At 38.6% G+C, this 22,659-nt stretch overlaps 1 protein-coding gene across 3 annotated transcripts in view; it reads left to right on the forward strand.

Annotated features, from left to right (window-relative positions):
* Window positions 1-1,412: 1,412 nt before the first annotated feature.
* LOC121967306 (bifunctional dethiobiotin synthetase/7,8-diamino-pelargonic acid aminotransferase, mitochondrial-like) overlaps window positions 1,413-22,659 on the forward strand; it is a 54,743-nt gene continuing 33,496 nt past the window's right edge. For all 3 annotated transcript variants that reach the window (XM_042517446.1, XM_042517454.1, XM_042517463.1), the window contains exons 1-6: window positions 1,413-2,331; window positions 4,907-5,077; window positions 5,778-6,039; window positions 6,145-6,228; window positions 16,067-16,187; window positions 16,299-16,447. In XM_042517446.1, coding sequence (XP_042373380.1) covers window positions 1,589-2,331; window positions 4,907-5,077; window positions 5,778-6,039; window positions 6,145-6,228; window positions 16,067-16,187; window positions 16,299-16,447 — 1,530 coding nt within the window. In that variant the 5' untranslated portion in view covers window positions 1,413-1,588. The remainder of the gene's footprint in view (window positions 2,332-4,906; window positions 5,078-5,777; window positions 6,040-6,144; window positions 6,229-16,066; window positions 16,188-16,298; window positions 16,448-22,659) is intronic.

Below are 22,659 nucleotides of genomic sequence, written 5' to 3' on the forward strand. Positions count from 1 at the left end.
AATCGAGCTTCGAATAGTTCACGAGCGGCTTGGTTCATTTACACCCCTAATTTATCTTGGATTAGCAACATCTATGATTGCAAACCAAGTAACCTTTTTGCCTCATATTTCTTTCAGTTATTGCATTTATTTTTTATTATCGAAGTTAACGTTGAAAGAAAGAGAAAGATATTTTGATTGTAATTGCAAGACTATTCATCCTCCTCTAACAGGCCGCCAAGGGACCAACATAAAGCATGTGGCTATGCCCATCAGTTGGCCTGTCCTGCCTTGCCAAATAATTAAGAGGGTTTAGTTGAAATTTTATCAACCTGTTTAAAAGCTAGCCTAAACGGTCTAGTCCACATAAGTTACAGGTCCAGGTGAGCCGGCCCGTGGCGTGCTCAGGTGGCTCATGGGTTGAGAAGAAAAAAAGATCTAAAACTGAAAATTAAAATGGAAACTCAAGGAACTTGTGTTGATTCATCTAATCCACAACCTAAACTTAAAAATTTTCAACCTTTTCAATATATTTTTTATTTTTTTTTAGACTCGTGGATGGATCCAGATAACTCACAACCCACTTTGAGTTGGATTTGAGTTGGGTTAGATTATAGATTTCCTAGTTTGCCAGGCTGGCACGCAGACCCATCCAGCTTGACTTGCCAGATGTTGGATTCTTTACTGACCAACCCACCTCACCATGAGCAAGTCCGCTTTACACGTGACAACTCAAAAATGACCGTGCCAAAGCAAAACACTAAAATCCTAAACTATAAGTCCCTTAAAAGTTTGGGAGAAAACTTCTCCAGATGGTGATTAGAATGACAAAAGGCTAAGAAGTTGGCCAAGAGACAGTGATGTGGGGGTGATAATTTTCAAGCATAGGTGCTATCGTCTAGGTTGGAGCGATGGTCTAACACATTTTTTATGTTTTTTTTTTGAATGGACAGATAAGTGGGTGAGTTGATGCAGATGATTTAGTGAGTATTAAGATTTTTCATAAAAAGAACATCTTTTAAAAAAAACAACAAAATCTGAGAGCATTGACCAATTTTATTTTGTCAAATTTAACGAGCTCTCTACCACACATCACAGTCTGATCATTAAGATATAAGAAGTAAGGGCCATCTGTCTTCGAGGAGTTTTGTAAAATAAAAATATTAAATGAAAAAAATTCGAACAGGTGTAAGGTTTAACATCTTCATTTTAAGAATAATAATGAAATTTTAAATCTATTTTTTTCCTGAAATTAATAATATAGATGTGACCATTCAAAAAAAAAAATGTGTGATTAGGAGAATTTTAAAAAATTGATAATGTAGAATTTTAAAAAATTATTAGGGGAATTTTTAATAAGGAAAAAAATAGTAAATTTTTATATGATATTTTGATGTGGTAAAAAAGTTCATTTTAGAACCGGAATGATCGGCGATGCCATGAGAGGTCAGCAGTTCAAACAAATATGATTAATTGTTCTCCCGAAGATTTTACAAAGGAATTCAAGAGAGAGGGGAAACGGCTGCTGAGGAGTCTCATCGGAATTCTGAAGACCAGCAGGCAAGCGCCCATTCAGTGACGCCCTCCCTCTCCGCTGCCGTCTACGCCAATGGCGCCCCTTCTCCGCTCTCGTGGCCTCCTCCTCCGTCGGCCCTTTCACCTCCTCCTTCCACGACTTTACGGATCCGTCTCTCCTGAAGGCGGGATCGACCTGATGAACCCTACTTATGTCGTCTGGGGTTCCAACACCGGCGTGGGAAAAACCCTCGTCTCCGCCGGCCTTGCGGCCTCCGTCCTTTCCCAATCATCCCATGGTCCTTCCTCATTTCTCTACCTGAAGCCCGTCCAAACCGGATTCCCCGTGGACTCCGACTCCCGGTTCGTCAGCCGGAAGGTCTCCGCCCTCTTCCGCAGACTTCACGGCAACTTCCCAACTGGCCTTCTCGTATCTGACCACGTTTTGAACGCTTCGAGCGCTGCTGCTGCGGAGTTGCTCGGAGGTAGGCTTGATAAACGGGAGGAGACCGAGGGACGTGATGAGGCAGGATCAGGAGGTCTCTGTGCGTACGAGGAGACGCGTATTGGAAAAGAAGAACTAGAAGAGGGAGATTTTAGGTTGGTTTGCAAGACGTTGTTTGGATGGAAGGAGGCCATTTCGCCGCATCTAGCTGTACAGAGAGAGGGCATGCTGGTTGAAGACTCTTCTTTGAGAAAGCTACTGGGAAAGTGTTTGAGGCTTTCACTGCAAGGGGGAGGTGATGACAGTAGGGAGAGAGTTTGGCGAGTGATTGAGACCGCTGGAGGTGTTGCAAGCCCTGGACCTTCTGGAACTCTTCAATGTGATTTATATAGGTACGCTATTATTCCTGCTATTACCGTTGGTGAAGTATCCACATGAAAAGAACAATATGTTTAGAATTGGGAATAGGAGAATATTGCATTTCATTATTATGAGATATATTTATAGATTCGCCATAAATCCTAAATACTAATGTGGGACCAAACCTACTACACCTTATACCTAATAAGTCTACTACCCTCAACACTCATTCTCAAGTTGGAACATAAATAGTATCTAAGTCCAATTTTTATATAAACTAGAGAAACTCTTGTAAGTAAAAATTAGCTAGACACGACAATGATGAAACTGAAAAACATACTACTTGCATGCAAGTAAGACAAAATTTAAGGTGTTAGTGGACCATGTAGATGGTCTCTGTTAAAGTTTGGGTTAGCATACAACCAACAATGTGTTTGACTAAATTCAACAAATCAACAAAGAGAGAAACATATACAAAGGAAAGGTTGAAGAGAAATCTTAGAAATTGATCTCTCAAGTCAGCTTCTCCATGAAGTGGTGCATATAGTAACACATAATAAACTGAGAGTTAGGAAATAACTCAACAGTCTTTAGAGGATGGATAGCAAAGCTTTTTAATTGACATAGAAAATTGAGAAGAAGATATTCTCTCTACTTAGATCTTCATTGGAGACGAGTAACATAGCTTGATCCTTTGTTGGATGTAGAAAATGAGTACATGACAATTTATTTATTTTGGTCTTCAATGCACAGTAGGGGAAAAAGGAAGAAAATGGAGTGAATACAATGTCTAAAGGTGTTGTAAGTAGCTTGTGGAGGTTAAGGTAGAATGGGTTTGAGTGCTAAAGCACGAGGAGGAATTTAAAGAAGACAATCTCTGAGAACTTCCTTTTGCAATGCAACCTAAAGAAGATGAGTGAGGAGGAGATTACATTGCTAAAAGAAAAGAGACAATCAAATTCACCAACATTGAGAGTCTTTCACACATATAAACTGTGAGTTGGAAAGGGAGAGCCAACAAATTAGAGAAGAGAAGAAAGACATAGGGTTATTCTTGGCTCGTAGAAGGCCACATGCAACTATTTTGGTGACATGCAATGACCAACGATGAAGGAGCAACAATCTAAAGTGGAGGTTGCATGAGCAATAATGATTGTGGTGCTTGAAGTGGCCTAGTTGAAATATGACAGAGATATGATAGTGATGGAGGAATGAGTTTTCACCCCAGTATCTAGTTGGTGGGTGGGCATTATTCTCTTGGGCGAAATTGCAAGGTGCTTGCTACATGCTTTGCCAAGGGTAGGGGTATTAGATGGAGGTGAGATACAATTGCTAGTTAAAGCTTGCATTAATGCTCAAGATTATCAGAGTTTTGGGGATTTCTTCATTGGAGAAGGCATGCTCATCAAAGATACTTGAAATCTGCTACGTATCCTTGGAACCCCAAATATGTTGCTATTTGGTGTGAGAGAATCACTAGAAAAATTAGCATCATTTAGCTTCAACACTTCATTTCACTTGCATTAGCATCGACCTTTTACTCCGCCTGACAGCAATCATCATTGAAACCATCAAGTTATTAAATAGACCCTTGCAAATTAAATTCTTGGTAGCAGTGTCATATGACCCTATGCTCCTTGATTGAAAACTCGAGTTGGTCATCAATGGAAAACTGGTTCTTTGTTTCGCTTGTGCTGCTGTTGACCATTTACTCTGCTGATAACAGTGGTTGAGTTGTGAAGGCACTGGTGGCTGTTGGATCACAACAGTTAGGGAGGCATGTAGATTGTGGAAATAACTATTGAGGAGAAAAGAAATTTGAAGAAGAGAGGTGAATAGGTGGACGAGGAGAGAGGCAACTAGAGGGAATATTTTTTGGAGCTCTAAATTCAGAAAGGGGACTCTAGTACCATATAAAATTTGGGAATAGAAGAAGATTGTATTGCATTATTTTGAGATAACCATGACATCATGGGTACATATGGACTCTTAATTGTAACCCTAAACCTAGAATTATTTATGTGGCACTTAATGGATTACACTTAGTTTCTAATAAATCCAATACCTTTAGCAATATGTTTAAGGAAATGTTCAATGGACAATGTTCTTGTCTACTAGAATAGATTTGTTTGTAAATTATAAGTGAAGAAGATGGTATTATATTGAGTAGGTTCCAATTTGCATTGGTATCTAATGTTGGAATTTTCAGGGTTTCAGTTGACTTAGTGCTATCAATGGTAGCATTTTATCTGCTAAAAGGTTGCTAAATATGTGATTTAGAAACTGTGCTCCTACCTGAAGGAAGCAATAATTTGGCAAAATGGAAAAGAGGAAGTTGTCATTTATTTCTATTTTGAACTTAAAAGTCCTGTTTTCTTGCAGAGAGCAATGTTGCTGATAGTTAAAACTAATTCTTTATAACCCTCCGTTGAACATTCTTTGAACCCTTTATGAATTTGGTCATCAGTTGTCCTATGACATAGTTTGTGCTATAATTTTGGAGTGATTGTGTTGATGTTGCTTCTTGTAAATAATTTGTCAGAGTTCTAACACTTTTGTGATGATTACATGAGCTCATTTTTTTCTTATACCTGGAACGTGGATCAGGCCTTTCAGATTTCCTTCCATTCTGGTTGGAGATGGTCGTTTGGGTGGAATTTCTGGAACTATAGCTGCATATGAGTGTCTGACTCTTAGAGGATATGATGTTGCAGCTATTATTTTGGAGGATCATGGCTTTTCTAATGAAGTGCGCCTACAGTCATACCTACGAAATAGGTAATGATATGCTATACATAATTTATGCAGTGAACTTTTAGACTTTGTTTCATTATGGAACATCCAGTCTCCTCTGTTGTCAATTTTGTTTTTTTTAAATCTCCCAAGTCCCAACATTTTTCATATTTTTTTCTCATATATTGGAAATATCAATCATCTTTTGTGTAAAATTGTCAAAATGAAAGTCGATGACAAATGTGTGTTTTAAACTTTAATTTCAATTTTCAATTTTTTTCTTTCTGGAAACGGAATATTGAAAACAAAAAAATTTAGAAAAGGAAAATTCAATTCATCAAACTTCGAAATAACAATAATCCTAACCATCATTCTGTATCACAAATCTAAAAGGGTTGGATAAATCTATGTTAAAATTTTTGTTTTGACTTGCAATGTCAATTCATAACTCAGTAATTCTTCTGCATGAATCCTGGATTATTCTACCTCTTGGGATGCAAGAAGTCAACTCTATTAAATGTTATCTTTATCAACAGGATATAATCTAGGAAATTAACATGGACATTCGCTCATGAATTGGAAATTAACATATTAGGATGAACTAGTATCAAACTTCTCTACTATCAAGTGCTTTCTGCATATGATTACCACATATGTAGAATCTTTTTTGTTGTTCTTTGTTCACTTATATTCCTACACGTATATTTTATAGATCAATGTAATATGCCCTTCTGTCTTAATGAAGGCTACCTGTGCTTATGCTGCCACCAATTCCCCAAGATCCAATAAACGACTTGCTGGATTGGTTTTATGAATCTGGAAAGGTTTTCAGTTCCCTTCAGGAAGTCTTGGTGTCTGCTCATTTAAAAAGAATTCAAAGATTGCATGATATGCCAAGAAAGGCAGGCAACCTTTTCTGGTGGCCATTCACACAACACAAACTGGTTCCTGAAGAGACTATTACTGTCATTGACTCACGCTGTGGTGAGAATTTTGCTATACACAAGGTCTGTCTACTTCTCTGTTATGATAGACTAATACTTCTTTTTTCAAACATCTAAATGATGCATGTTTTATGATCGACGTTGCACTTTTCTCTGTTGCTTGTCTAGGTTTGGAATGATCAAGAGATGATCATTCCACAGTTTGATGCATGTGCAAGTTGGTGGACTCAAGGGCCTGATTCTAATTTGCAAGTCAGTAATACAACATTTTCTTGCTCCTCATGCGACACTGTAAAAGTTGACCTACTAATATTTTTCTGGCCTATTATACTCTTTTCATGATTTAGTTACATGCAGAAAGGCAATGAAGTAATATGTTCCTTGAACTTGAAACTGCTTCTTAATTATGATTTTATTGATTATTTAAGACTCCTTTTGAGTTAAACATCTGAAGTAATTCCAAATTTTGTTCATTTGTTTTGGAAAATCTTCAAATTTTATTATGTTTTTATTTTTATCTATATCTCTTAGGTCAGTTAGTGTATGAAGCTGATTTGCAGATATTCTTAGCTTAGAACAAGCAGAATATAGATAATTATTTCACTGAATGTCAAAACTAAATTGCTGAAAACTTTTAGTGGCTATACAATATGTCTCCTATGTCTTGTTTGGAACTAAATCTACTAGCATGGGTGAAAGAATAATGGGCAAAAATCAAAAGGGTGCCCTTTATTTTCATTAACATCAAAAGGGCACCCCAGTTTGAAAACAACATCCCATTATATCTCTTGCTATCAATTCCTGACGGGCACATGTCCTCGGAAAAAAAACCCCTCCTACTCTCTAGCCACTTGGCGATTAGCTATAAGCTAACCTTGTGATTTATCTCCCTTCACATAACTTGGGGATGACTGTAAAAGGTGCTTGGGTCAGTGTAAACATCCCATTATATTTTCATTATGAAAATATTCTTATTCTAGCATTATTTTGGTGGCTTTGTTCAAAAGTATTATAACGTGTAGTAGACTGTTACAACATAAAGCAATTTGACCAAAATTGCAGCTTTAGCCAAAAGTGCTATAATATTATTGAAGTGAATTTGACTAAGTTAGAGTAATTCTGACAAAATTGGAGCAATTTTGACCAAGTTCAAAAGGGATACTTTGATATAATAGTGCTTTACGTTATAACAGTTTTGGCCAAGGCTACTATAACAATGCTAAAACAAATGGTATTTTTTGGGGCGCACTTTTTGAAAGGATATTTTGATATAACTTTGTTGTTTTAATAATTTTTCAAACTGGGGCACTCTTTTGACAATAACAAAAATAAGGGGCGCTCTTTTGATTTTTGCCCAAGAATAACACCACAACTTATAAAACTAAACTATAAATTCTACAACACTATTCATGATGCCAAGATTTCTGTCCGGTGGTTTGAGGTTTTGCCTTTTAATGTGGATTAGATGGAGTTGATTAATATCAGAGTCATTATTGTTGGAGTAAAAAATTTCTGTCCTGCAAAACAAAATGGTGCTTGGAATTGCCAACGCAGGTAGCTTCAATGCTCAATCAACCTCAGATATAAAATTTTAAAACTTAGGGATCTAGAATGTGCTTTCCAAGTGCTCTCATCTCAATAGGTTTTACTTGTGGAATAGTCTTATCTCAGAAGGTCTTTTTCTTACCAAGGATATTCTTCCTCTTCTTCTTTAGCTCAGAGGCTAAGGCATTTAATATTTTTGTTACCTTGAAAGTAAGGTCTTCATCTTTTCTCTTGGTTCGAAGTTCTATTGTTCTTGCTCTTATCTTGGAGAAGGTCTTCCTGCTATCCTTCCCCTTCCCTCTCAGCTTGGAAAGCTGACATTTCTTTTTCTCTTACCTTGGAGATCGTTCTCTTCCTTCTTTATTTTTGTTGGAGTGCTTTCTGTCATTGTCCCTTGAGCATTTACGCTTGCTGAGGATACCTGCGTGAACCTGAACGATGTTCAGGAAAATATAACAAAGACACGTATCAAGATTCCATCATGAAACTGAGATTTAGGTTACTCATGTACAATTATTTGGAATCTGATAACAAATTATAAGTAAAGGCATTACATCTAAGTGGTTAAAGTATAGATAGTAAACATTAAGGAAGCTAAACATGGATAGGTATATATAATATAGATAATTTACTTCACTCCACATGGGAGTTGTTCAATCACTTATTTGAAAGAAAAAATTTGTCAAATATCTCAAATGGTCATCTACCTATGGGTGGACATCACTTATAGATACTAGTTTTAGAGCAGAATATGAACTCCAAACTGACTCTTAGTTCCAAATTAACTCTATTATTATTGATTTATTGGAGTTGTTAGTTATATGTGTTTTAAGTTTACCTCCACATTGGATGTTTTTGTCTACATCACTCGGACCCAAGCAAGTATGAGTATTGAACATGTGTGTGATAGAAAGAGGTTCAAATTTGGGATGCAGGTGCAGGACCAAGAATCAAAGTGTATGAGAAAATTAATGAGTATGAGGATTTCTTATACATCAATAACTCTAGATTAAAAAAGTACCTTTGCACCCCCTTGCATGTTCCTAATTAGATTATTTTTTTTTTTCCAAAAACTCCCCTTGTATCTTCATGTCTCTAGACTAGTGTCATGTTTTTGTTATGTCCTGTGTCTTTGTCATTTTTATCTTTCTCTTTTTGTGAGTTTTTTTGTTTCTAATCTACGTAACAGGCTGAGTAATGTAATATTTTAATACTATACCTCGAGAAAGGATGTTAGCATTTGGTTTTGGTTGTTAGAGTTATCAGTTAATTGAAATTGTTAGTTATGTATTGTGGGTTTGGTACTCTTCTCTTTCAGATAAAACACTCAATTTTGGTTAAAATTATGTCAACTATGAATAATGAAGGGTAGGAGGAAAAATCTAACACCTCATGAGCTCTTTGGTGCACCTCAAGTATATAAGTTGCTGTGAGTTTTCTCTATTCACTAAAATAGTAAAAAAGAAAGATTAATATGCTTGTTTTGGAGAATTATTGATCACCACAATAACAACTTTTCTTGCTGAAGCTCTATCCCATCAGGTTATGTAATGACCAATATGACAAGGTTTATGCTGAAATCCGTTCATCTTCAGGAAAGTTTAATTCACACATCCCCGAAATGAAACCTTTGATTGACACCAGCCATGTCTAACATCAGCCTTATTAAAGAAGCATTTTATCATTACTCAGTGATCTATTCTAATTTTTGGAGATTCTACAACACTGGTCTTCTATGTCTACTGGATCAATTTAATTAAGTTCATGCACTTCTAAAGGAGTTCTGCCGTGTAGAAATAAGGTTAGGAAGGATTATCATTCCTGATTTAGCATACGCGTAATCATTTAGATAATGGTGGGATTCAACCCCAAACACAATTAATAGTGAGGAAATTCAAAAGCACACACCATGGACATGAATTAACCAGTTGTAAATTAATTTTTAATAACTTTATTTTTATAACATATAAGTTAATTCTTTATACAATCTAATTAATCTTAGACCATAAAAATTGTTTCTTAAAAATATTTAATTATTAAAATAATTTATATTAAAAACTTTTAATTAGTTTTATGCAATTTCATATAGTTATATTAGCATCAATGAAATAATCTGCTTATAACACGATTAAAAGGAGATAACAAAAATTTCCACCGCTACTTGAAGTCATAAGCAAGAAAAGTAAAAATTAGGACTCAAATAAACATTCTTTTCTCTCTTTTTTCCTCTACCTGTCCTCGTTGTGTAAGCAAAGAAAGTTACTGTGGAGAAGAGAAAATCTCTCTGTCTTGTATTAATATGTTTAGATGTAGGTATTTATAGACACGAAGAGAGAAGAGGAAGATCAACCTCAATCCTATAGTAATACAATCAAGATCAATCTTAATTCCAATAATCAAGGGAATCCAAATCAATTATAATCCGTACAATTAAGGGAATCTTTGGAAGTATTCAACACTCTCCCTCAAGCTGGAGAATATAGAACATATGCACCAAACTTGTTACATATGTAGTCAATTCGGGGACCTCTCTGTACTTAGTAAATATATCTGCTAGTTGATCATGTGAATTGACAAAGCTAGTAGATATTTTTCCAGATATGACTCTCTCTGACAAAGTGATTGTCAACCTCAATATGCTTTGTCCTCTCATGAAAAATTGGGTTTGAGGCGATATGCATGGCGACCTGGTTGTCACATATAAGTGATACTTGTGTAAATTCTTCAAACCTTAGTTCCTGAAGCAACTGTTTTAGCCATATAAGCTCTTGATTGACTATGATCATAGTTTGATATTCTGCCTCTACATTGGATCTTGTCACAACATTATGCTTTTTACTTTTCCAAAAAATAAGGTTATTTCCGACAAATATACAAAATCCAGAAGTGGATCTTCTATCAGTGGGAGATCCTGCCCAATCTGCATGAGAATATCTTACAACTCGAGTATGTCCTTTGTCTTCATACAAAAGATCCTATCCTGGCACGCCTCTGATATATCGAATAATGCGAGTTACAACATCTTAATGTTCCTTGCATGGAGAGTTCAGAAACTGACTTACTGCACTTACTGTAAACGAGATATCAGTGTTTCCCTACTAATCGTTTGTACCGTTCAGGATTTGGAAGAGACTTCCTCGATTTGGCAGGAGCTTGACATTAGGATCCATGAAATTGTTGACTATCTTTGAGTTTAACATTATTGTTTTTTCCAGAATATCCATTGCATACTTCCTTTGGGATATGATGATCCCATCTTTAGACTGTGTTACTTCTATCCCCAAGAAATATTTGAGTGTGCAGAGATCCTTTGTCTGGAAATGTTTGAAAAGATACTGTTTTATTTGTGAAATCCCGAGATGATCACTACCTGTGATGACGATATCATCAACATAAACCACCAAATAGATGCAACCAGTAGATGAGTAGCGATAAAAAACAGAATGGTCAGCCTCACTCCGAGTTATGCCAAATTGTTGAATTACAGTACTAAATCTATTGAACCATGCCCTGGGTGACTGCTTGATGCCATATAAAGATTTTCGCAGGCAACATACAAGACCAGAACTCCTCCCGAGCAACAAAACACGGAGGTTGCTCTATGTAGGCCTCCTCGAGCAGGTCACCATGTAAGAATGCATTTTTGATGCCCAACTGATAAAAAGACCAATGTTGAATCGCAGCAATGGACAGGAAAAGGCGCACAAAAGACATCTTGGCAACAGGAGAAAAAGTGTCCCTATAATCCAATCCGAGGATCTGAGTATAGCTTTTAGAGATAAGGCGAGCATTAAGCCGGTCAACTGTGCCGTCTGGACCAACTTTCACCATATACACCCATCGACAACCAACAACTGACTTCCCAGGTGGTAGAGGAATGAGGTCCCAAGTCCCACAGGAGAAAAAGTGTCCCTATATTCCAATTCGAAGATCTGAGTATAGGCTTTAGCGATGAGGCGAGCCTTAAGCCGGTCAACCGTGCTGTCTGGACCAATTTTCACCGTATACACCCATGACAACCAACAACTGACTTCCCAAGGGGTAGAGGAACGAGGTCCCAAGTCTTACTGAGTTGCAAGGCACACATTTCATTGAGCATAGCCTGTTTCCATCCTGAATGGGCAAAGACATCACCTGGAGTATTTGGAAGAGAGACAAACGACAAGGAAGAAAGATAAGAAAAGTAGGAAGGAGAAAGACGATAATAACTCAAGGAAATATAATGAGGAGAAGGATTCCAAGTGAAACACATACCTTTCCGAAGTGCAATGGGAATATCAGACTTAAGGGACGGGACCGGAGGAAGAGGCAAAGGACTCGGCTCCAAAGATGTGTCTATGGCAATGTCAGTGATGGGCGACGACAAAGCAGGGTGAGGACGACGCCGATAAACCTGCAAAGGAGGAGATGGGGTTGGAGGTGATAGAGACTCCCGGAGGATAAAAGAAATCACGGTGTAGGGAGGAGGAGAGAACTCGGATGGAGATCGTGAGGCCCAAAAAAGGGAACTTAATAAAGAACGTGACATCAACACGATAAAGTACCGACGGAGAGTAGGGGAATAACACTTATACCCTTTCTGAGACCGAGGGTATCTAAGGAAGACACACTTATGAGATCGGAGAGAGTTTGTCAATGCCAGGATCAAGAGCATGAACAAGACATATAGAACCAAAGACCCTAGGTGGTAAAGGATGAAGAGACTGATAAGCATAAATTACATTATGAGGTATTTTACCCTGGAGAGTTGAGGAAGACATGCGATTGATGAGATAACACGCAGTAAGTACATCATCACCCCAAGACTGAAAAGGAACGTGAGAGTGGAGAAGAAGAGTCTGGGTGGTCTCGAGGAGATGACGATTCTTACGTTCTGCAACCCCATTCTGTTGAAGGTATGAGGGCAAGACGTGCGATGCAACACACTGTGAGATGCCAAGAAGAAACGAAACTGAGCAGATAGATACTCGCGTGCATTATCACTTTACAAAGTTCGAAGAGAAAAACCAAATTGAGTTTTGATTTCATGAAAAAAAGATTGAAAAATAGAAACAATTCTGAACAATCCTTCATCAAAAATAATCAAGTATAACGGGAAAAATCGTCTATAAAAGTAACAAAATATTATCATCCCAATGTAGAAGAAATACGACTCGGACCCCAAACATCAAAATGAACCAAAGCAAAGGGGGGCGTAGCCCGACTCACAGTACAAGGAGAAAAAGAACTGCAAACATGCTTTCCTAATTGACACAACTCACAAAACAAAGACTCTAAGTGAGAAAGACTTGGACGTAATTGTTTCAACTTATCCAAACCTGGATGTCCCAACTGAGCATGAATAAGAAGTGGAGTTGTCGTCGCCGAACCAACAAGAGAGGGTTGTTAAAGCCTGTATAGGCCATGAGACTCACATCCGAAGCTAATTATCTTCCCCGTACTCCGGTCCTGTAAGGAAACAAAAGTTTTAGTAAAAGAGATGACACAATCAAAGGCCCGAGTAAGTTGGCTTATTGACAATAAATTAAAGGGAGCTCCAGGGACATAAAGAACATTATTGATAGAAAGAGACGGGAAAAGATGAACAATACCAACACCCTAGGACTGAGTTTGGGAACCATTGGCTATGGTGACAAAGGGTAAATAACCAGAAGTAGAGAGAGAAGAAAAAAAGGATTTATTACCAGTGATATAATCGGTGGCCCCAGAGTCAAGAACCCAAGGACCCAAAGAGCGAGATATGCCAACAAAGGAATTACTAGTGTATGCAACGGTGGTAGTGGAATCTAAAGCATGTCGATCCTCATACCATCTCAGAAAGTCATCATAGGAAGGCGGTGGGGTCGGATCCAGTGGCAATTGTGTAGTGGAAGTTGAAGAAACGACAGAACTTTGAGCGATCTGAGCAGCACAAGGAGGTCAACCATGGAGACTCCAACACTTATCAATCGTGTGTCCCGACCGGTGGCAGTGATCATACCAAGGACGTCCTTTGCCACCCTTACGAGGTGGAGGCCTGTTGTTGTTTCGAGAGACCAAAGCTGGCGAGTCAACAGTAACGAAAGGAGGCAACGTCAAGACTTTGGCATGGGCACGGAGGAGAGTTGTCTAGGTATTGTCCATGGTAGCTTCGTGGGGCTGCCCGGATCTGATCGCTGAACATGAGAATAATATGTGGGCAGACCATATAAAGCCAGTGACAAAAAATTTCTTCCTATTTCTAAGCTCTGCAACAGGAGTCGCCGCAGTGGAAGTAGTTCATTGAAATTACAAAAGACTAGAGACTGAACCTAATCTTACGAGGTGGAGATTTGTTTTGTTTCGAGAGACCAAAGCTGACGAGTCAGCAGGAACGGAAGGAGGTAACGTCAAGACTTTGGCAGGGACACGTAGGATAGTTGTCGGTATTATCCATGGTAGCTTCGTGAGGCTATCCAGGATCTGATCGCAAACATGAGAATAATCTGTGGGCAGACCATATAAAGCCGGAGACATAAAAAATTTCTTCCTATTTCTAAGCTCTGCAACAGGAGTGACCGCAGGTGGAAGTAGTTCATTGAAGTTACAAAGAAAACTAGAGATTGAACTTAGATAGGTAGACATTGAATCCTTAACACGATGGGCACTGAGGATGGTCATGAGATCTTCATAAACCTGATAGAGTAGCCGAGAGGTGTTTGTAAAGAGTTGTTGAGTCTGTGTCCAAACAGTTACATGTTTTGTGAGTGTGGAAGACATCCCTAAGAGATGAATGGATGGTGACTCGGATAATGCAACAGAACAACCTTTTTCCATATAAGATAATCAGCGACTTGGACATCTTTTTCAGTGTGAGTGAGATGTGTCTCATAACCCTGTCCAATAAAGCCAAAGCTCGATCTGAGAGGCCCGAGAAGAATAGTTCTTACCATCCAACTGCTCGGAAGAGAGTGGTGCAGGGATGTGGTTGGTAAATATTGAAATATCCGGATTTGGAGTGTCGAGAAAGCCATTGATCAGCTCGGTGAAAGAGGGCACACGACGAAGAAAGGCTCAAGCGATGCAAGAAGATAGGTGAGGACAGTGGAACTGCAGGAAGAATAATCCCTGTCGTCGCCAAATTACTGATCTCCCGAGCCTCTCTCCGTCGTTGGACTGTTGGAGAGGACGTGCCATGACATAGGAAAATGCCAGCGTCAGTTCGCGAAGAGGAGAGGAGGGAGGTAGCGTCGAGCGGTTGTCAAAGAGGGACTGTGATATGGTGCGAAGAGGCGGCGAAAGGATCTCGGCGGTGCAGAAAGAAAAAAAAAGGGTTTGCCTTTCAACCTCACTCTGATACCATGTGGAGAAGAGAAAATCTCTCTATGTTATATTAATATGTTTATATGTAGGTATTTATATATACAAGGAGAGAAAAGAAAAATCAATCTCAATCCCTATAGTCAAGGGAATGCAATCAAGATCAATCTCAATCCCAATAATCAAGGGAATCCAAATCAATCATAATCCCTGCAATCAAGAGAATCTTGAAAGTATTCAACAGTTACCATATTCCTTTTCCCATGTGAAATATGTTTTTAGTTGTTGGTTCTTCTCACATCTGGAGAAGTTTAAAAATAATCCATTCAAATATGGCCTTGCAAAATTGTTGTGCATGTATTTTTTTAACCAGATATCCCACCCAACATTTTAAATCTCATTTCATGTCGATCCACACAAACAAAACTTATTGTTTCATCTGCAGCTTAACATGCAGATCAACTTGATTCACCCAATGCAGGCTTGGGCAAATGAGGGCGAGGGAGAAGGTGAGGATTCTTCTAGAGCTTTGTGAGCTGTGATACAGAAGAGAGGAGGCTAGGGTAGAAAGCTTCTGTTGCAGATGGAGACTTGGGCAGAAAGCTTCTGAGGCAGGGCAGATAGCTAGGAAGAAAGATCACTGATGGATTTTGAATATCTAAACCTCTTGTCGTGGTCACCCTCCCTCTTCCTCGCCTTTTCAGATCCCTTCTCCTCTCTCTCCTTCTTTGCCTGCTGCTCTACACCTTCCTAGTTGAACCTTCCTCATCTGTGGCAATTGGTAACACTGGTAAAATGACATTGTTAGTGATTTGTTCTAATTGAAAATTGAAAGGTTGGCTCAGCACTGGTAAAATGGCACTGTTACTGATACATTCCAACCGAAGATTGAAACCCTGGTTCAGGATGAAACTTTCAATCTTGATACCACTGATAGCTTGCTATTTTATACCCCCAAAATTTAGATTGTCAAAATCTTAATCACCTGAGATAATTGTGAAGCTTCAAGATGAAAAACATGAATATTTGGATAATATACAGAATTATTATCTGATTGCTTTAATTCTAATAGTCCATTTTACCGACGGACACCCACACTGCTCAGTTCATTTCATTTTCAAAATTGATTGCAATGCTTGGTGTTTAGATTTAATGTGCATGCTGCTCCATTTGCTAAATATGTGAATTTCAAATCTCCTAGTCATAAAAACTACTGTAACACTTGTTTCTTTTGGATAAGCATTTTTTGTTGGCTAGGTGGTTTCAGATTGAACTTGCCAAAGACATTGGATATTCTGCTGCAAGGTATGGGCATGTAATGTTTCCGGAGAATGTGTATGAACCTGCGTTGCAATGTGCTGAGCTTTTACTTGATGGGGTTGGAAAAGGTTTGATATTACTTCTTAGTTTCCTAAGTTGCCAAATAAATTTATTATTGAAAGCATGGATGTTCAAGAATGATATAATTCACACTTTCCATTTTGTCTTTTATTTTACAGGATGGGCATCTCGAACTTACTTTTCTGACAATGGATCTACAGCAGTTGAAATTGCTCTGAAGATGGCTTTTCGCAAATACATGTTGGACCATTGCATCAATGCAGATTTTCACAAGATTAGTTCACTAGAAGGATGTGTAGACCTCAAGGTAGATTTCCCAGTTGTGTCCATTCTCCTTGTTCATTTCATTCTTGCTAATCTTATTAATGATGAATGCTTTTTCTTAGGAAGGGAATAGTAATGGATAATATGTAGTTGATATTATTCAAAAAAATATTTGATGTGAAATTTTATGGTATATACTACTGTTTTGTCACAGTGCATTATTGTTCTGAGAGTTCCATAATTTTTGTTAGCTGTAATAAATTATTACTTTGGCAGTTAGTTGCATGTGTTGTCTCAAAGATAAACACGGGTTTGAGTCGTGTACAACCCAATGTGGTTCAATCTTTCCTGGGATCCCGTACTAGCAGAACTTCGATGAAGAGATATCTTCTTATTTGAAGTGTCCATTAAGGAATTATTCTTTCTGAAAAATAATCCATTAGAATTCTCATCTTATTTTATTTGAACCAGTTCTCATGAAGAGAATTTTTCTTATACAGGAAATGTTCATTAAGGGATTATTTCTGTTTGAAAAATAATTGATTAGAATTCTGGTATACTTTTGTTCTTCCAGAGCTGCTTAAAGTTAAGTCAGGACTGAATTTTAGATTCTATTAGAAATTATGGTGAAATCTCTCTCTCTCTCTCTCTCTCTCTCTCTTTATCATTCTTGTTGGAGAAGATTATGCTCATGCAATGATAATTAAGCATTTTATGTAGATACTAGTTGATTAGCATGAAAGGAAGTTCTGGCGCAACGGTAAAGTTGTTGCTTTATGACCAAAAGATCACGGGTTCGAATCCTGGAAACAGCCTCTTGCAAAAAGCAGGGTAAGGCTGTGTACAATGAATCATTTTCCGGGACCCCGCATAGCGGGAGCTTCGTGCACCGGGCTGCCTTTTTTTTTTACTAGTTGATTAGCATAATTCAGTTGACATCCTTTGAGCTGGTATGCCTATGAAAATAGTGCTTTAATTTTTCTGCTCTACTATTATTAATATTAACATGCCTTTGCACTATAAAGGGATAACTAGATGCCTAAAGTATGTTGTCAATTCCGCAGTGCACGGAAAAGTCATCAAGTAATAAAAAGATATCAATCCAAGAGACTTCACAAAGTGAATTATTTAGACGGTCAAAATGTTGGTTCTAGTTGTGAACTAGAAGGACTGAGAGAGAGCTGGAGAGAGAAGAGCTAGAGAGCGTGGGAAGTTTTGTGAGGAAGTCTAACTTGGGAAGGTTGTTCTAGGATTTTGGTTTCATTGTAATATAAATCGCTTATCTCCTACCCTCTATGTTTATGCTCTGTGGGAAGTCTAACTAAGTATCGGAGTTGCCTTGTGACAGTCACACTAGAGTGTTCGCCCTTTTGATACTCAGTGCTATTAAGTAGATAAGGTAACATAAAAAGTCCGATTAAAGGGATACCTTCTGTCATCAAGAGTCCTCCGGTCATACTATCTAAATTACACATGTCACTTCCTAGTACGAAATTGGAAAAAATCCATTAAGTGCTAATTAGGACCTTCCTTGTAGAGATTTAGCCTCCATTTCAAGGGAATGCTCGGGATGCCTTGTTAAAGGGATACCTTCAATCACTAAGGGCCTCTGATAATACAATGTCGAGTATTCCCTCTATGTGACGACCGATCTATACATCTGTTCAATCAAACAATACATATAAGCACATAAAGTTCATACACATTTAATCGAATAAGAATAATGCATAAACATGTCATAGAAATAAGAAATAGGCATATCCATAGAGTTTACATCAAATACACATTACAATTACTCCCTATGTCTTAGAACAAGAAAAATCTACTCCATGCACAAAGAAATAGGGCTCGAAGTCATGAATAGAGGCAAGAAACAACTCAAAACACAAAGAAGAGAGAAGAAAGCTTAGCCGAGATGAAAACGATGTCTTCAAGAACCAATCCTTCACTTTGGAGGTGGACAAATGATGGAGACCATGATAGATTGTCGAGAAGATGCCGAAAGATGGAGTGGAAGGACCTAAGTTCGTCTTCGCCAAAAGGGAAATTTCCTCCTCAAAAAAAGGGGAGGCCCCCTTTTATAAGCAGGGGGCACGATCGCCCTGCCTGTCCGCGCACATGACCATGCCTCAAGGCACGACCGTGGCATGTAGCGGCTCAGAAAGTATGGCACGATCATGCCTTGAGGCACGACCGGGCCGTGTGACTCTCTACCTTCTGAGCACGACACAACCATGTGGAGCTTTGAAGGGAAGGGCATGATCGTGACTCAGGGCACGACCTATCCTTGTGTAGCGCTGTGGGGAGAGGTATGCCCATGCTCATTACCGAAGGAGGCTGCATCATGCATTCTTTATTCATTTTAGTTCCATATCACATCCTATCAATGAAAACTAGATAAAAACAGATCTTGAACAAAATGAGTAATCATGCTGATAAAATGATAAAATAGAGTGCGATGTCATGAATTATAATCAAGAAATACAAATGAATGTGCATCAATCAACGTTTAAAAGCATATATAATCTACGTGCATCACACTCTCAGACTTAAATCTTTGCTTGCTCTCAAACAAAAACTTGCAATCTAAATCTATGTGTCAGTATAATGTATCATAATCCATATTGAATCAATCTAACTCTATCAAATGGTTTTATTGGTGCTCATGATACCAAAGTAATTTGAGTGTGGCCTAAGAAGATGTTCTCCGTGCTCAGTACGATGAATGATCTAAGTTCTTTAAGTTTCAATCTTTATGCCTAGTCAAATCGTCATCTAACAGAATTTCCTCATATTCCCAACAATAGATACTTACCTGCCATACGCTTGGTCCATTCTTCTCAAACTACCCAAGGTCTCGAAGAAGTGCTCAGAATCAAGAGAAGTATAATAGTTATTTCCCCGTAACTTAACTTGGTTTGAAATGGATAAGTTACTACATTCTACTTGCGATAACTGTTTTTTAATCTCTTATTCAAATTTAATTTATTTTCTTGGTGCTTTAAAAGTGCAGCACTAACATAAATGCATATATACAAATGCAAGTGTCAGCATAAAGATTTTTCCAAGCGAGTTGACATGATCTGAGCCGCATCTAATAACCAAAATGTAGTTTGAGAGATCACGGAACACAAGTACTAACAAGTTTTTATGAATCATGACTATTTATAAAGTTATTTACCATTCAAAGCAAGCAAAGTGAAAAGAGATCCTAAAACTAGGCCATCACTCAAATATTTTCAATAAAGACATTGCTCACTAAAGATGGGGAAAAATCATTCACTAAACATATTAGCACTAAACATTAAAAAAATAAATAAAGAACAAGCATGCTAGAATTTCTACTTGAGAACAAGTCAGCAGCAATATGATCAAAGATGAGCTCAACAAGCCATAAAGTGAAACTAACATATATTGGAAAGCAAGCTGAATCAAAATGCAAACAAGTTGAAATAAACCAAGACTAAACTGAAATAAGAAACAAGTATGTACCTATGTACAACTCGCTCAGACTTGGACATTTCATTGTCCAATAAAATCAATAAGGTGGTAGAGGGGGATGGCGCGGGCGGTGAAACGACGGAGGAGGGTATGACACAAGGGGCCGATCAACATGATTTGGAGAGCATTTCCTAGGAGGGAGTCTAGGTACTCGTGGTAGGCTGCCAATTTGTTCGTGATACTAAAAAAGTGTGGCAACTTGCCGCCTAGTAACGCCCATGGAGTTCTAAAATCCTGCATTCTATCCCGTTCATCATAATAATCATTAACAAATTTAGAGATATGCCCTTGAAGATTTCTCGTTTATTGAAAATGATCACGAACTTCTTGAAACTGTTCTTGAGTCAATGTGCAATGCCCCTCCAGCAAGCGTCGGGTGGTCATGTGCCCTCATGAAGAGGGTCCAAAGAAACACGAAAGTCATAAAAATCGAATCTAGAGTACCTTGTATCACCATAGGCAAATGAATATCTTGCTAGCTCGGAGTGTCCAACTAGTTTTGGGTATCTAGCGGACGAGGGTTGATGGTGCTCCTTGGGGGTTGGGGCATGCTCGGGCGCTAAGTCCTTAATGATCAAATTAGCCAGGTTTTTAATTGAGGTTCGGTCGGGGTTAGGCAGGGGTAAAGGAAACCGATTCCTTCTCAAGAAACCATGCCCATTTTCGTCTCAACATATCATTTTCATTGCCAAATAGGTTTCTAGGTCTATCTTATTTTACCATGTAAGACATCTAGACCATATAAATTACATCTTAAGTGTAAGGTAATATTGATTATCAATCCGCCAAAAAACAATCATCCCCGATGAGGCTTTTTCGTCTCTAACAGAAGTTTGGAGAAAATAGAACCCTGAATTGAAATTGACTTTGTTTAACATCACCTAAAGACAATAAAGCTCTACCTTCCTAACTATCCTGTCACTCTCACCTTTACCAAAAATGATTTTACTCGTAACTTGGTGGAGGTAAAAAAAATAGTGTTTTGAAGGGAGGAGTCTTTGGGGCGAGATGGGTTGTGGGGGCCATCAAGATCAGTCAATACAGTACAAAATGAGTTGATATTAAAAGGGAAATTAAATTTACGAAACCTCGAAGGCAAACTAAAGCAGTTATCAAAGTTGTAAAGAGACCATCGGTAATCATGATTCATTATTCGAAAGCTAATATTACCATCTTGATTATCTTCCAAGGCAAAATTAGTCTTTAACGACCTTAAAAATTTTAGGATAAGGCGGGGATAAGTATGATGGTGTGTATACATCAAATCATTCCGATCGAGGTTGCTAATCAACCAATCGACAATATCCTTAAAGCGTAAAATTTTTATTGTATAAGGATCAAGATATCTAGTGCAAACTAGTTTTTGGGTAACAAGAACATTAAATCTAGATTTTTGCTCTTCATTTCTAATAGTAATGCCCAAAGAATTCTCGTTACCTTCGTCGCGTGTTTGCCTTTTTCTTTTTCCAGATGCCTTGGCCTTCCCTTTGTCAAAGGCCTTTCTTTTTCCCTTGTTCTTGTCGGGGTCCTCGCCTCCTCCGTTTGATCCGCCACTCCTTTGGAGCCTCTTTAAGATATTAGACATGATATGTCGAATCTAGAGGGGAAAGTTGCTCTTGGAGGAAGGAGAGAAGAGGAAGAGAGATTTTGAAAATGAAAAGAAGGAAGATTGCTTCTTGTGACGAATTGAGGTGGGAAAAAGAGAGGAGATGTGTAGATCTTGGGATGGGGATGGAAGACAACTTAGATTTAACCTTGGAAGCAGTAGATCTTGGCTTTAGAAGGTGGATCTTGCTAAAGGTTGAAGAAGGGAGGGATTTGGGAGGAGAATTAAAGGAATAGATGAAGGAGAAGGGGGGAGGTGGAGCTTAAACGATTGTGCCCCAAGGTGGCATGGTCGTTTTTGGGGCTAAATAGCCCCGAGTCTTCGAATCGACATGACCGTGCTTGGATACACGGCTGTGCTGTGTGTTTCTCTGAGAAGACAAAGATATGGCCGTGCCGTGTATCTCTCTGACTACACAGACATTTTTTTTTCCTTGGCATAGCACGACTGTGTCGCATGACCTTGCCGTGTGTCCTCTTGTGCGTGGGGGCATGACTGTGCCTCATGATACGACCTCGGCGTGCGTCTCTTTGAGCTGAGGGGCACAACACGACCAAGGCGTGGATTTCGTCTTCTTCTGCCGATGCTCCCACACAGCCGTGCACGACTGGGTCATGTGGACTGCTGCCCCTGCTCCTATTCGACAGTAGTTTCTTTATTTCACTTCTCCCTAATGCCTCCACACTCATGAATGAGTTCATGGCCAGCTACGGAGGTCGACAATCCTGAAAAATGAAAATTGAACCTGAAATTACACTCGAAAAATAAACATAACAAGAAAAAAAAAAAGGAAATAAACTAAGGAAATCCTTGGGTGGGCTCCCAAGAAGCGCTCGTTTAAGGTCACGAGCTCTACCCCTTGGCTCAACTTAGAGCCTTTGCCTTAAAGGGGAGATGCTCTCCTCCAACGTGGCAAGTTATTTGCGGCCCCTCCTTCATCCGGGCATGTGCTGGGATGATATAGTTATCGTTATGGGTTCAGGGGTGTCTTTCCTTATCCGTCGGACTCGGTGTTTCATCCGACGGTCTTCCTAGGGGTGGTGGTTTCTTTAGGTTAGATCTCAACAACTCTTAACAACAGACAATGGATTAGATGACTTGGATAAATCAAATTCAAGCCTGTCCTCTCCGACTACCAAAAATAATCT

The sequence above is a fragment of the Zingiber officinale genome, chromosome 1B (genome assembly GCF_018446385.1).
Source record: "Zingiber officinale cultivar Zhangliang chromosome 1B, Zo_v1.1, whole genome shotgun sequence".
Taxonomy (NCBI): Eukaryota; Viridiplantae; Streptophyta; class Magnoliopsida; order Zingiberales; family Zingiberaceae; genus Zingiber; species Zingiber officinale.